A 15,427-nucleotide genomic window follows, 5' to 3' on the forward strand; every position below is an offset into this window, starting at 1 on the left:
AAGTTCTGGGGATCAAATGTACAGTATGGTGATTTTAGTTAGCAATACTGTATTCTATACTTGAAAGTTGCTAAGAGAATAAATCTTAAATGATCTCACCACACACACACACACATACAAAAAGGTAATTATGTGACATGACGGAGGTGTTACCTAACACTATGGTGGTAATCATTCTGCAATTTATAAGTGTATCAAATCAACACACTGTACACCTTAAACAATGTTATATGTCAATTATATCTCAATAAAGTTGAAAAAAGAACAAAAACAAAGTACCAAAACACTTTACCATAAAGCAATTCATAGTCTCATCAAATCTGGTCACTCTACTGATTATTCACCTGTCATATGCATAAGATAACCAAGAAGCATCTCAATAACCAGGCTATCCCTATGTCAACAATACACTTCTTTTTTAAAAAAAAAACTTTTTTTTTCAAACACATAGACATTTTTTAATTTATTTTTTTACACAGCAGGTCCTTATTAGTTATCCATTTTATACATATTAGTGTATATATGTCAATCCCAATCTCCCAATTCATCACACCACCACCCCCCGCCCCGCCACTTTACCCCCCGTGGTGTCCATACATTTGTTCCCTGCATCTGTGTCTCTATTTCTGCCCTGCAAACCCGTTCATCTGTACCATTTTTCTAGGTTCCACATATATGCGTTAACAATACACTTCTGATAACAGCTTTAAAATTGTGAAGAGGAGAAATCCTTGATATATTTTCTTTACTTCTTAACAGTCACTCTCCACAAGAATTAATTTCCATGTTATTTGTAATATGAATTGGAAGAGTTGTGTACACTCCTTTTGAGTTTCAATCAGTTTCCAAAAACTCATTTCTGATGAAGACTAATATCATTCAAAGACACAAAAATTCTAAAGATAAAATAGATGGTAGTGGTAACGGATGGCACTCTTTTTTTTTTATATTGGAGTATACTTGATTAACAATGTTGTATCAGGATGGCACTCTCTTTCATTGAGAGTCTAGCCTTCCTTTCATCAAGTAATAATGGCAAAGACTACGTGCCAACCCACAGCTAGATCAAGTAGAAAGGTGATTTTTTTTGGCAATGTATTACTTTTAAAAGTATTCTTTTAAACAATATTTTAGCTTTTATAGCTTTACATGTTTATATTTTTAATAATATTATTTAAAAAATTTTTAATAGCCCCTTAAATTAACTTTAAAAGATATTTATAGGGTTTCCCTGGTGGCGCAGTGGTTGACAGTCCGCCTACCGATGCAGGGGACACGGGTTCGTGCCCCGGTCCAGGAAGATCCCACATGCCGCAGAGCGGCTGGGCCTGTGAGCCATGGCCGCTGAGCCTGCGCGTCTGGAGCCTGTGCTCCACAACGGGAGAGGCCACAAGAGTGAGAGGACCACGTACGGCAAAAAAAAAAAAAAAAAAAAAGATATTTATATAATTATAGTTTTGCATTTTCTAGCACAGAGGATGAAAAAGGAATAGTCATTTTATATCAAAATATATATTCTTACAAAATGGATCACATATTGGTTTAAGTCTCAATTAAAAACAGATTTTAAAAACACCTCAGTAGTTTTCGTTCTTCCTTCGTAATGTTTTTCCTTCCCATTTTATCTTTTAGGTGTCAGACTGAATAGACTCCAGATTATTTACCATTAAAGAGTTCTATTGCTGGCATCACTTATCAGCTCTGTATTTGCAAATTTAATAACTAGGTCACCACAAAAAGTTAACTGAGACAAAAGGGTTCATAGCTTGTATTTAACAGTTTTACATAAGTTCTGAGAAAACTGACCAGTCTTTTTTTTTTAATGTCTATTTTTTTATTTTTTATTTTTTTAACATCTTTCTTGGAGTATAATTGCTAAAAATATGGAACACTTCACGAGTTTGCGTGTCATCCTTGCGCGGGGGCCGTGCTAATCTTCTCTGTATCGTTCCAATTTTAGTATATGTGCTGCCGAAGGAAGCACGACCAGTCTTTTTATGTTTAAATAAAAAAGCAAATAATCTAGATTTTGGGGGGAATATTTATACTGTGTTTTCATGTATATACGGTAGGGGAGGAAACATAATTTTCCCTCTACTTTGTAAGTTCTCAGTTGGGTCCCCTGTAACAAAAGACAGATCAATAGGAGAAAAACAAACAGAAGTTTGTTAACTTGTATATCTTCCGCATATACACAGAAGATACAAAGGGAAATTGAGTAACTCAAAGGGGCTTAGAAGTCAGACTTGAATATCATCTTCAGGTAAAAGCAAAGATGGGTGTGGGGGAGGTCAGTTATGGGGAAATGACCAGGAAAAGTGAGGTAAACAAGCATAAGGTTATGCAGATTATGTCCCTGCCTTCTCCATTTACAAGATTCTCTAGTGATTTAAAGTCATCCTTTTCTTCCTGGTACAGAGAGGGAGACACCCTTAGCAGTGGAGATTTCCTTAATAAATATAAATTTCTCATACAAAATGGTTATTTCTACTCTGTTTTCAGAGCTTCTCCTGTGTCTGCGGTTTCTCAAAATAATCAGCTCAAAATAATCCTTATGCCAAAGAGGCATATTTTGGGATGGCACATTTTGGTCTCCGACAATACAAAATGACAACATCCTAGGCAAACTTCTGATCAGGCACAAATTCATTTAAAATTATAGTGTGATATGATTGCTTTCTTCCATTTTATTAAAAGAGTAAATATCCTTTGTATTCATTCTTTTACCTATTTCTAAAGGCCAAAGATTTTTAAAAAACAATGACTGGATAGGTAACAAATGGATTATCCTTTAAGTAAAAGGAAAAGAGAAGCCTTTAGCATTATTTATTAAGAAAATAGAAGAGTGAGGATTCCATGAAATCAGTGGTTTAATAGATCTGGTTGCTAGAGATGCGATTGTCTCAGAACCTGATGCCTGATTCCTGATCATTGCTGACCATTAACATTAGAAAATGTGCAACCCTATTAAAAACTTTTTTTTCACATTATCTAGTTTTAATTTTATGTAGTACTGATAGGTCTTTAGGCAAAAAAAGAGTATTTTACATTTATATCTTTTGTAAAAGACTAGGTTTTCCATGATATCAAACATGTATATAGCATAGATATTAAACTTTGTAGGGCTAAAGTGCAGGGCTAATATTTCTTAAAATGGAGACTGTGCAATGAATTTGTCAAATAGCACTTTAAAAACAAAATTAGGCCTTAACTCATGAACACTGTCTATTCAGATGAACAATCTTAAAGCCCTCCGATTTTAGTTCTAGGCTCTTGATCTGCAGTTCATTTACACTTTCTGAGCCCCCATTCTACCTCACAGGGTTCGGCTTATTGTGAAGTTCAAATGAACCAAGGGCCATGACATTGAGAAATATTATTTAATTTAATTGCTGACTTGCTATTCACCTTCTTTAGCTCATTTTCTCCTTCCTTCAAATTTCTTTTCTCACTGCTTTGTAACAGAAGACTATGTTGCTCAAGTAAGAATGCTTTATTAAATTTTGGTAAAAATTGCAAAGTTTTTTGAACAATTCTTTAAATTTTTCAGAAAATGTTCATGTTATCTTTATTACAGAGATTTGTAGAGAACATAATTAGAAGTGTTTCCAGGTAATTTGGTAAAGATTATTCATTTCTAGGTAAGGTGATTATTTTATTTTATTATTTTATTTAAAGATTTTTTTTGATGTGGACCATTTTTTTTAAAGTCTTTATTGAATTTGTTACAATATTGTTTCTGTTTTATGTTTTAGTTTTTTGGTTTCGAGGCATGTGGAATCTTACCTCCCCAACCAGGGATCGAATCCACATCCCCTGCATTGGAAGGCAAAGTCTTAACCACTGTACCACCAGGGAAGTCCTAGATGATTACTTTAGAATGAATACCCAAGGGAAAACATCTGAGGAGCACAAATTTATAAAACTATTTTATTTCCATATAAAATACAGAATATAAATTATGATAAATTTTAAAATGTGAATGAAACAATGAATGGAAGATAACTTTTTTAAAATGCATAATCTGGAAAAAGAAAATAGCCAATCTCTCTGATTACATCTAACATATGAATAATCATGGCAGATTTGGACAGTCCGTCAAGTTTTAAAAATCTTTATGTATTTTTGAATAGGTATTAAATGCTATGGTATACAATCCAAAGGGTACAAATGTAAGCAGAATGAAAACTAAGTCTTCCTGTCTTTCCTGCCCACTCAGCTATCTAATTCTCCAAAAGATGTCATATTTCTCTGCACCTTGCTTGGTCATATATTTTGGCCAAATTAATTTTAATTAGGAAGTAAACATTTCATTTTTTCTTCAGAAGAAGTTCAATCAAGGAATATGTTCAAGATAGGATGCCTCACAGAAAAACAAAAGTACCCTAAGAATTTATTCTAAAGAGTTTTACATCTACCATACTGAGTAAATATGCAGCAAAATGTTTTCTTTCCTTTTTATTTTTTTTTAAATAGCCAGAGAAGAAAGCTATTTTAAATTAGTAAATTCATTACAAAATATCTTTTAAAGAAAAGATGCTTTACCTCTCAAGTATGTAAATTAAGTAACATCAGTCGAAAGAAGTGAATCCCAACACATACCCCACTTATTCTAATTAACTGATTTTAAATTATTTGCAATTAACATATTTTTTCCTATATCAATGGATTTTTCGGAAGGGCTTAAGAATAATTAAAAACAGCTCTTCTGTATAAGTTAAGCAAACTCTGTTCAATCATATTTACGCTAAAAAGTTTTACTCCAAAAAAGTAAAGATTTGCTTTAAAAAAAAGTTAGCTGTCAGTCAAGCCTCTGTTCAAATTACCAGAAATTTTGAATTAATAGAGACAAAATTAAAAGAGTTAATATTCAATATCCATGGTATACTACAAAGGAAAAGAAACTTAGCAGGGAGTCTTTTTCCCATTTACAGTTTTTCTTCATATGAACTAAACAAAAAGACAAAGTCCTTAAAAAGTTAAGCTCCTTAATGACTTACAGATACACAGATTTTTAATTCACTCTATCCTTTCTATTTCCACAGCCCATGCCCTACTTAATGTTTTCTTTGCTTCTTGCCTAAACCATTGTAAGAATTTCCTCAGTGGTCTCTCTCTTCCAATGGGGTTCCACAAAAAAAAAAAGAAAAAGAAAGGGTCTTTGTAGTTTAAAAAAAAAAAAAGCTCAGAAAGTGCTAGGTTAAATGATGTTTAAAAGTTTTTTTTAACCTATAGTCCTTCTCACTGCTTTTAATATTCTATGTGTATTGTAAATTCCCAAGATACTATAGTATATAACCATTTCTTAATACTATGCTGGTGTTCTAGGCAGTATGAAAAATGTTGGCATAAGTGATAAACTACTATATAGGTCAAGGTCTTACCTTCCCTTTCCAAGTTTACCTCCCATTGTGCTTCCAGCATCCTGTAACATCTACTACTCTTTTATACCTCTGTGCCTCTGTTCACGATGCCTCCCTATCTGCAATGTCCTTCCTCTCATCTCTACTTATTGAAATCATGTCCAGTCACAAAAGTGTAGGATCAAAAGGTACCTCCTCCAGGAAGTATTTCAAATTCTCTCCAATCTGATTTATTTTCAGCTTTCCCAAGACTCTATAACTTTATTATAGCAGTTATTTGTCTGCTTTAGGTTATATTGTAACTATAACTTCCTTCCTCAAACATTATAAGGAATAGAAAATAAGAATTTCCTAGTACATAGTTGGTATTCAAAACACTTATGAATTGAAATAGTGATTTTAATTTTCCTAAAGAATGCTTGAAAATAGATCTCATTTCATTATACAAATACATACAAGCCTGCAAAACTGGTAGAACAGACGTTATCACCTCCCCCTATCACAGATTATTATAAACATCATAATTACTATTATATTAAGCAGCTAACATTCCTTGAACATTAACTATATGCCAGATACTAAGCTAAGTGCTTTACACAGTTTATTTCATTTACTCCTCAAAACAATCATATAAAGTAGGTTCCATTATTACCACTAATTTACGGATGAGGAAACTGAAGCTCCAAGAGGTAAAAATCACATGCCCAAGGTCTGACAGTAGTAGGTTAGGGATAATAAATGGCAGAGCTTAGAATAAATTCCAGATCTGTCTGACTGCAAAGCTCACTGTTAACTGCTACACTTTTCTGCCTTTCAGTATTTGCCCAAGCATTTCTCACTAATAAACCGTGATGCTAATCACAGTTCATTTAAACTTAGTAACAAAAAATATTCAAAATTTTCAGATTCAAATAAAATGACATCTATACTGTTGAACCATGACAGCAACATGAAAATGAAAGAATTACTTACTTGCACAATTTGCCTTCTGCCATGTGGAATTGAAAAACTCAGACAGAATCACAACTATTTGCATTCTATCTGCCATTAAGAGACTTCTGGCACAACTATGACTCTCTGAGGAATTCTATAACGACAAAAGAAAAAGAAAGAAAAATACACTCTGAATATTTTTAGACTTCCCAAACAACTACTTGAGGCAAAAAACCTTATAAAAATAATTCAAATATTTATTATAAGCATTTAATTTTTTTGCTATAATCAAATAATGATGTCATTAATAATAACAACTGTAATAAAACAATAGCAGCTAACATTTACTGGTACCAGGTTCACTTGCAAGGGAAGAAAATCTTTGCTTCTTAAATAAATAAGTACTTGCTTCTATGGTACAGTCTCAACTGCTTAGGCCCACATGTAATATTTCTTACTCCTTACGCACAGGAAAAAATTCTGGAAAGCTATTCACCAAAATGTAGCATTAGTTATCTCTGAATAATGGAAATAGAGCGATTTTCAATTTCTTTTTTGCCTCTTTTACACTAAATTTTTCTACAATGAACATATATTATTTACACATTTTTAAAAACCTGGTGGATAAATGATCACAAAACATTGTTTCAGGGCTTCCCTGGTGGCGCAGTGGTTGAGAGTCCGCCTGCTGATGCAGGGGACACAGTCCCCTGTGCCCCGGTCCGGGAAGATCCCACATGCCGCGGAGCGGCTAGGCCCGTGAGCCATGGCCGCTGAGCCTGCATGTCCGGATCCTGCGTGTCCGGAGCCTGTGCTCCGCAACGGGAGAGGCCACAACAGTGAGAAGCCCGCATACCACAAAAAACAAAAAAATTGTTTCATCTTCTGGACATTTTTTGGCTCAAAATCTTAAAACCCACAAGAAAATGTGATACATCTAGTTTGTACCGAAACACTTGTACCCAGATAGAAGAACATGCTTTCCACAGATCGTTTTAATAATGAAACTCACACTATGCAAATAATAAATTCAAGTTCCTAAATTATTGGATCCTTATCTATTTCCTTTCCTTTTTGCCCCAAGCAAGGAACTAAGTCCTGCTGACTCTTCATTCTTTCAAAGTTATTTAACTCCTACTATTTATCCGGCACTATAAGAATCTTGGAGTTCTGAGTATACAAAGAGTATAAAGGAATGCCATCAACACTGGGTCTTCAAAACCTCCCCAGAGACATACAGATAAGGAATTAAATAGTGTCATTAGTAATAAAAGAGAGAATATGTTAACTCTAGAAAAGAACTGATCAGCCATGTGGGATAAGAAAAGAGGGAAGGAGGGCTTAACAGCAGAATTCTTGTTTTAAAATATTTCTGAAGATCATTTTGGGATGATTACCCTTTCTGTGGCTTAGTTTTGTTTTCTCATTAAAACATGCAGCCAAATGAATGCTTGCCTTTAAAATAGTAAATTGAATAAAACATTTTACTTTTTTTTTGTTCCTGTGGTACGCGGGCCCCTCACTGTTGTGGCCTCTCCCGTTCCGGAGCACAGGCTCCAGACACGCAGGATCCGGACATGCAGGCTCAGCGGCCATGGCTCACGGGCCTAGCCGCTCCGCGGCATGTGGCATCTTCCCGGACCGGGGCACGAACCTGTGTCCCCCGCATCAGCAGGTGGACTCTCAACCTCTGCACCACCAGGGAAGCCCTGAATAAAACATTTTAAAAAGCCCTTTTCTTGGAATTGCTTTCAGAGCAATATCAGCTATAGAAGAAGATTTCATAAAAGATCAAACAATGGTTTGTGATAATTTACCCACCCGATTAAAGTAGAGCATGGCCTAAAGAGTCAGACAAACCTGGATTACTAGCTGGTAATCTTGGACAGCTGAGGTAAACTCTCTGAGGCTCAGTTTCATGATCATGAGTCCTACAGGTACAGCATTAAATGAAATACCATATGTTAATCACTTAGCACAATGTCTGGCACCTAGTAAGTAACTGATATATGCTATTTCACCTAGCTACCTGTTGCCAACAAGAAGTGCTCTAAGTGGGTGTAGCTGGCTAAGTATAACCAGTTACTTAAGTAGAGTCTTATAAGTGGATGATTGGATATTTTAAAAATCAATACAGATAGAAACTAGGGGCCTGAACCAAGATGGTGGAGTAGAAGGACGTGCTCTCGCTCCCTCTTGTGAGAACACCAGAATCACAACTAGCTGCTGGACAATCATCGACAGGAAGGCACTGGAACTCACCAAAAAAAGACACCCCACATCCAAAGACAAAGGAGAAGCCACAATGTGACGGTAGGGGCACAATCACAGCAAAATCAAATCCCATAACTGCTGGGTGGGTGACTCACAGACTGGAGAACACATACCACAGAAGCCCACCCACTGGAGTGAAGGTTCTGAGCCCCACATCAGGCTTCCCAACCTGGGGGTCCGGCAACGGGAGGAGGAATTCCTAGAGAATCAGACTTTGAAGACTAGTGGGATCTGATTGCAGGACTTCGACAGAACTGGGGGAAACAGAGACTCCACTCTTGGAGGGTACACACAAAGTAGTATGCGCGTCGGGACCCAGGGGAAGGAGCAGTGAACCCAGGGGAGACTGAACCAGACCTACCTGCTAGTGTTGGAGGGTCTCCTGCAGAGGCGGGGGGTGGCTGTGGCTCACCACGGGGACAAGGACACTGGCAGCAGAAGTTCTGGGAAGTACTCCTTGGCGTGAGCCCTCCCAGAGTCGGCCATTAGCCCCACCAAAGAGCCCAGGTAGGCTCCAGTGTTGGGTTGCCTCAGGTCAAACAACCAAAAGGGAGGGAACCCAGCCCCACCCATCAGCAGTCAAGTGGATTAAAGTTTTACTGAGCTCTGCCCACCAGAGCAACACCCAGCTCTACCCACCACCAGTCCCTCCCATCAGGAAACCTGCACAAGCCTCTTAGATAGCCTCACCCACCAGAGGGCACACAGCAAAAGCAAGAAGAACTACAATACTGTGGGAAAAAACCCACAGCCTGTGGAACAAAAACCACATTCACAGAAAGACAGACAAGATGAAAAGGAAGAGGGCTATGCACCAGATGAAGGAACAAGATAAAACCCCGGAAAAACAACTAAATGAAGTGGAGATAGACAACCTTCCAGAAAAAGAATTCAGAATAATAATATGAAGATGATCCAGGACCTCGGAAAAACAACAGAGGAAAAGATCGAGAAGATGCAAGAAATGTTTAACAAAGACCTAGAAGAATTAAAGAACAAACAAACAGAGATGAACAATACAATAACTGAAATGAAAACTACACTAGAAGGAATCAATAGCAGAATAACTGAGGCAGAAGAACGGATAAGTGACCTGGAAGACAGAATGGTGGAATACACTGCTGCAGAACAAAATAAAGAAAAAAGAATGAAAAGAAATGAAGACAGCCTAAGAGACCTCTGGGACAACATTAAATGCAACAACATTCACATTATAGGGGTCCCAGAAGGAGAAGAGAGAGAGAAAGGACCTGAGAAGATATTTGAAGAGATTATAGTCGAAAACTTCCCTAATATGGGAAATGAAATAGCCATCCAAGTCCAGGAAGCACAGCGAGTCCCATACAGGATAAACCCAAGGAGAAAAACGCCAAGACACATACTAATCAAATTGGCAAAAATTAAAGACAAAGAAAAATTATTGAAAGCAGCAAGGGAAAAATGACAAATAACATACAAGGGAACTCCCATAAGTTTAACAGCTGATTTCTCAGCAGAAACTCTACAAGCCAGAAGGGAGTGGCATGATATACTTAAAGTAATGAAAGGGAAGAACCTACAGCCAAGATTATTCTACCTGGCAAGGATCTCATTCAGATTCGATGGAGAAATCAAAAGCTTTACAGACAAGCAAAAGCTAAGAGAATTCAGCACCACCAAACCAGCTCTACAACAAATGCTAAAGGAACATCTCTAAGTGGGAAACACAAGAGAAGAAAAGGACCTACAAAAACAAACCCAAAACAATTAAGAAAATGGTCAGAGTAACATACATATCAATAATTACCTCAAACGTGAATGGATTAAATGCTCCAACCAAAAGACACAGGCTTGCTGAATGGATAGAAAAACAAGACCCATATATATGCTGTCTACAAGAGACCCACTTCAGACCTAGGGAAACATATATACTAAAAGTGATGGGATGGAAAAAGATATTCCATGCAAATGGAAATCAAAAGAAAACTGGAGTAGCAATACTCATATCAGATAAAATAGACTTTAAAATAAACAATGTTACAAGAGACAAGGAAGGACACTACATAATGATCAAGGGATCAATCCAAGAAGATATAACAATTATAAATATATATGCACCCAACATAGAAGCACCTCAATACATAAGGCAACTGCTAACAGATGTAAAAGAGGAAATCAACAGTAACACAAAATAGTTGGGGACTTTAACACCTCACTTACACCAATGGACAGATCATCCAAAATGAAAATAAATAAGGAAACAGAAGCTTTAAATGACACAAATAGACCAGATAGATTTAATTGATATTTATAGGACATTCCATTCAAAAACGGCAGATTACACTGTCTTCTCAAGTGTGCACAGAACATTCTCCAGGACAGATCACATCTTGGGTCACAAATTAAGCCTCAGTAAATTTAAGAAAACTGAAATCATATCAAGCATCTTTTTAGACCACAACGCTATGAGATTAGAAATGAATTACAGGGGAAAAACGTAAAAAACACAAACACATGGAGGCTAAACACTACGTTACTAAAACCAAGAGATCACTGAAGAAATCAAAGAGGAAATCAAAAATACCTAGAGACAAATGACAATAAAAACACGACAATCCAAAACCTACGGGATGCAGCAAAAGCAGTTCTAAGAGGGAAGTTTATAGCTGTACAAGCCTACCTCAAGAAACAAGAAAAATCTCAAATAAACAATCTAACCTTATACCTAAAGGAACTAGAGAAAGAACAAACAAAACCCAGTTAGCAGAAGGAAAGAAATCATAAAGATCAGAGCAGAAATAAATGAAATAGAAACAAAGAAAACAATAGCAAAGATCAATAAAACTAAAAGCTGGTTCTTTGAGAAGATAAACAAAATTGATAAACCATTAGCCAGACTCATCAACAAAAAGGGAGAGGACTCAAATCAATAAAAATAGAAATGAAAAGGGAGAAGTTACAACAGACACCACAGAAATACAAAGCATCCTAAGAGACTACTACAAGCAACTCTATGCCAATAAAATGGACAACCTGGAAGAAATGGACAAATTCTTAGAAAGGTATAACCTTCCAAGACTGAACCAGAAAGAAATAGAAAATATGAACAGACCAATCACAAGTAATGAAATTGAAACTGTGATTAAAAATCTTCCAACAAACAAAAGTCCAGGACCAGATGGCTTCACAGGTGAATTCTATCAAACACTTAGAGAAGAGCTAACATCCATCCTTCTCAAACTCTTCCAAAAAATTGCAGAGGAAGGAACACTTCCAAACTCATTCTATGAGGCCACCATCACCCTGATACCAAAACCAGACAAAGATACTACAAAAATAGAAAATTACAGACCAATAGCACTGATAAATATAGATGCAAAATTCCTCAACAAAATACTAGCAAACAGAATCCAACAACACATTAAAAGGATCATACACCATGATCAAGTGGGATTTATCCCAGGGATGCAAGGATTCTTCAATATACACAAATCAATCAATGTGATACACCATATTAACAAATTGAAGAATAAAAACCATATGATCATCTCAATAGATGCAGAAAAAGCTTTTGACAATATTAAACACCCATTTATGATGAAAACTCTCCAGAAAGTGGGCATAGAGGGAACCTACCTCAACATAATAAAGGCCATATACGACAAACCTACAGTAAACATCATTCTCAATGGTGAAAAACTGAAAGCATTTCCTCTAAGATCAGGAACAAGACAAGGATGTCCACAATCACTGCTATTATTCAACATAGTTTTGGAAGTCCTAGCCTCAGCAATCAGAGAAGAAAAACAAATAAAAGGAATACAAATTGGAAAAGAAGAAGTAAGGCTGTCACTGTTTGCAGATGACATGATACTATACATAGAGAATCCTAAAGATGCCACCAGAAAACTACTAGAGCTGATCAATGAATTTGGTAAAGTTGCAGGATATAAAATTAATGCACAGAAATCTCTTGCATTCCTATACACTAAGGATGAAAAATCAGAAAGAGAAATTAAGGAAACATTCCCATTTACCACTGCAATAAAAAGAATAAAATACCTAGGAATAAACCTACCTAGGGAGGCAAAATACCTGAATGCAGAAAACTATAAGACACTGATGAAAGAAATTAAGGATGATACCAACAGATGGAGAGATATTACATGTTCTTGGATTGGAAGAATCAATATTGTGAAAATGACTATACTACCCAAAGCAATCTACAGATTCAATGCAATCTGTATCATGTTACCAATGCCATTTTTTATAGAACTAGGACAAAAAATCTTCAAATTTGTATGGAGACACAAAAGACCCCGAATAGGGCTTCCCTGGTGGTGCAGTGGTTGAGAGTCCGCCTGCAGATGCAGGGGACACGGGTTCATGCCCCAGTCTGGGAGGATCCTACATGCCGTGGAGCGGCTGGGCCCGTGAGCCATGGCCACTGAGCCTGCGCATCCGGAGCCTGTGCTCCGCGGCGGGAGAGGCCACAACAGTGAGAGGCCCGCGTATCGCAAACAAACAAAAAAAAAAAAGACCCCGAATAGCCAAAGCAGTCTTGAGGGAAAAAAACGGAGCTGGAGGAATCAGACTCTCTGAATTCAGACTATACTACAAACCTACAGTAATCAAGACAATATGGTACTGGCACAAAAACAGAAACATAGATCAATGGAACAAGATAGAAAGCCCAGAGGTAAACCCACACACCTATGGTCAACTAATCTATGACAAAGGAGGCAAGGATATACAATGGAAATAATTGTATTTTCAATAAGTGGTGCTGGGAAAACTGGACAGCTACATGTAAAAGAATGAAATTAGAACACTCCCGAACACCATACACAAAAATAAACTCAAAATGGATTTGAGACCTAAATGTAAGACTGGACACTATAAAACTCTTAGAGGAAAACATAGGAAGAACACTCTTTGACATAAATCACAGCAAAATCTTTTTTGATCCACCTCCTAGAGTAATGGAAATAAAACGAAAAATAAACAAATGGGACCTAATGAAACTTAAAAGCTTTTGCAAAGCAAAGGAAACCATAAACAAGACGAAAAGACAACTCTCAGAATGGGAGAAAATATTTGCAAATGAATCAACGGACAAAGGATTAATCTGCAAAATATATAAACAGCTCATGCAGCTCAATATTAAAAAGCAAACAACCCAATCCAAAAATGGGCAGAAGACCTAAATAGACATTTCTCCAAAGAAGACATACAGATGGCCAAGAAGCACATGAAAAGCTGCTCAACATCACTAATTATTAGAGAAATGCAAATCAAAACTACAATGAGGTATCACCTCACACCAGTTAGAATGGGCATCATCAGAAAATCTACAAACAACAAATGCTGGAGAGGGTGTGGAGAAAAGGGAACCCTCTTGCACTGTTGATGGGAATATAAACTGATACAGCCACTATGGAGAACAGTAGGGAGGTTCCTTAAAAAACTAAGAATAGAATTACCATATGATCCAGCAATCCCACTACTGGGCATATACCCAGAGAAAACCACAATTCAAAAAGACACATGCACCCCAATGTTCACTGCAGCACTATTTACAATAGCCAGGTCATGGAAGCAACCTAACTGCCCATCAACAGAAGAATGGATAAAGAAGATGTGGCACATAGATACAATGGAATATTACTCAGCCATAAAAAGGAATGAAACTGGGTCATTTGTTGATACGTGGATGGATCTAGAGAGTGTCATACAGAGTGAAGTAAGTCAGAAAGAGAAAAACAAATATCGTATGTTAACGCATATATGTGGAACCTAGAAAAATGGTACAGATGAACCGGTTTGCAGGGCAGAAATTGAGACACAGATATAGAGAACAAACGTATGGACACCAAGGGGGGAAAGCTGCGGGGGGGGTGGGTGTGGTGGGATGAACTGGGTGATTGGGATTGACATGTATACACTGATGTGTATAAAATTGATGACTAATAAGAACCTGCTGTACAAAGAAAAAATTAAAAATAAAAATAAATAAATAAGTCAAAATCAAAATCAATACAGAATAACCTGTATGAGTGGTCAACGTGCGGAACAGTTCAGTTGAGGAAGACATCAGAGTAGTTGGGAGAAATAAGGAGAGTTCATGGAGGAAGCAGGATTTGAACTAAGCCCTATACTAAGAAAGGGAAGAAGGTTTTAAAATGGGGTAAATAAAATGATCAAGGGGTGAAAGTAGGAATGGTTATGCAGTATTCAGGGAGTATTCAGGAGACCAGTGGAAGGTACCTCTATGAAAGTAGAGGCAGTAGAGGGAGAAGTCAGGGCAAGGTAATGAAACGTCTTGAGGGTTATGAGAGTCACACAGTGGGAAACTTTTTAAGATTTTTGAGGAAGATGGCATGAAAAGCAGAGTTTGCAGAGCATAGGTCTATGTCACAATATGTAGGGTGAAGCAGGAGACTAAATAGACTATTTCCATAGTTCATGTATAATGAGAAGATAGTAGCAACAGTGAGAATGGAAGGTTAGTGATGAATAATCCCAACAACGATGATGTACTTTTGAATACCTAATGGTTCTAAAAGCTCTAAATGTATAACTCACTTAATCCTTGTAACAACTCTATGAAATAGGCAGTAGTATCCTTTTGGATTCAAACCCAGCCTCTTTCACTGCATGGTCTTGGGTAAGTTACTTAATCACTCCGAGGCTCAGTTTCTTAAAGCATGATATCCACCTATATATGTCTAGGTTCCTTATTTGGACAAAAGTTCCTTAAGGATGGAAACTTTGTCTTATATCTTTGTATTCCCAACACCTAGCATATGACAAAAAACATTGGCCTTTGGCTTATATTTAGAACTTTTAGAACTCAAATCTGTCACAACCACTTAGCA

General features: G+C 36.8%; 1 protein-coding gene across 3 annotated transcripts in view; it reads right to left on the reverse strand.

Moving 5' to 3' along the window:
- The window catches only part of OSTM1 (osteoclastogenesis associated transmembrane protein 1), a 51,743-nt gene that overhangs the window by 30,765 nt on the left and 5,551 nt on the right, over positions 1–15,427 (reverse strand). For all 3 annotated transcript variants that reach the window (XR_013830888.1, XR_013830889.1, XM_079939807.1), the window contains exon 2: positions 6,336–6,450. Coding sequence is in view for 1 of the 3 variants with exons in the window: in XM_079939807.1 (XP_079795933.1) it covers positions 6,336–6,450 (115 nt within the window). In the remaining 2 variants the exon portion in view is untranslated. The remainder of the gene's footprint in view (positions 1–6,335; positions 6,451–15,427) is intronic.

This window comes from Stenella coeruleoalba, assembly GCF_951394435.1.
Source record: "Stenella coeruleoalba genome assembly, chromosome: 12".
NCBI lineage: Eukaryota > Metazoa > Chordata > Mammalia > Artiodactyla > Delphinidae > Stenella > Stenella coeruleoalba.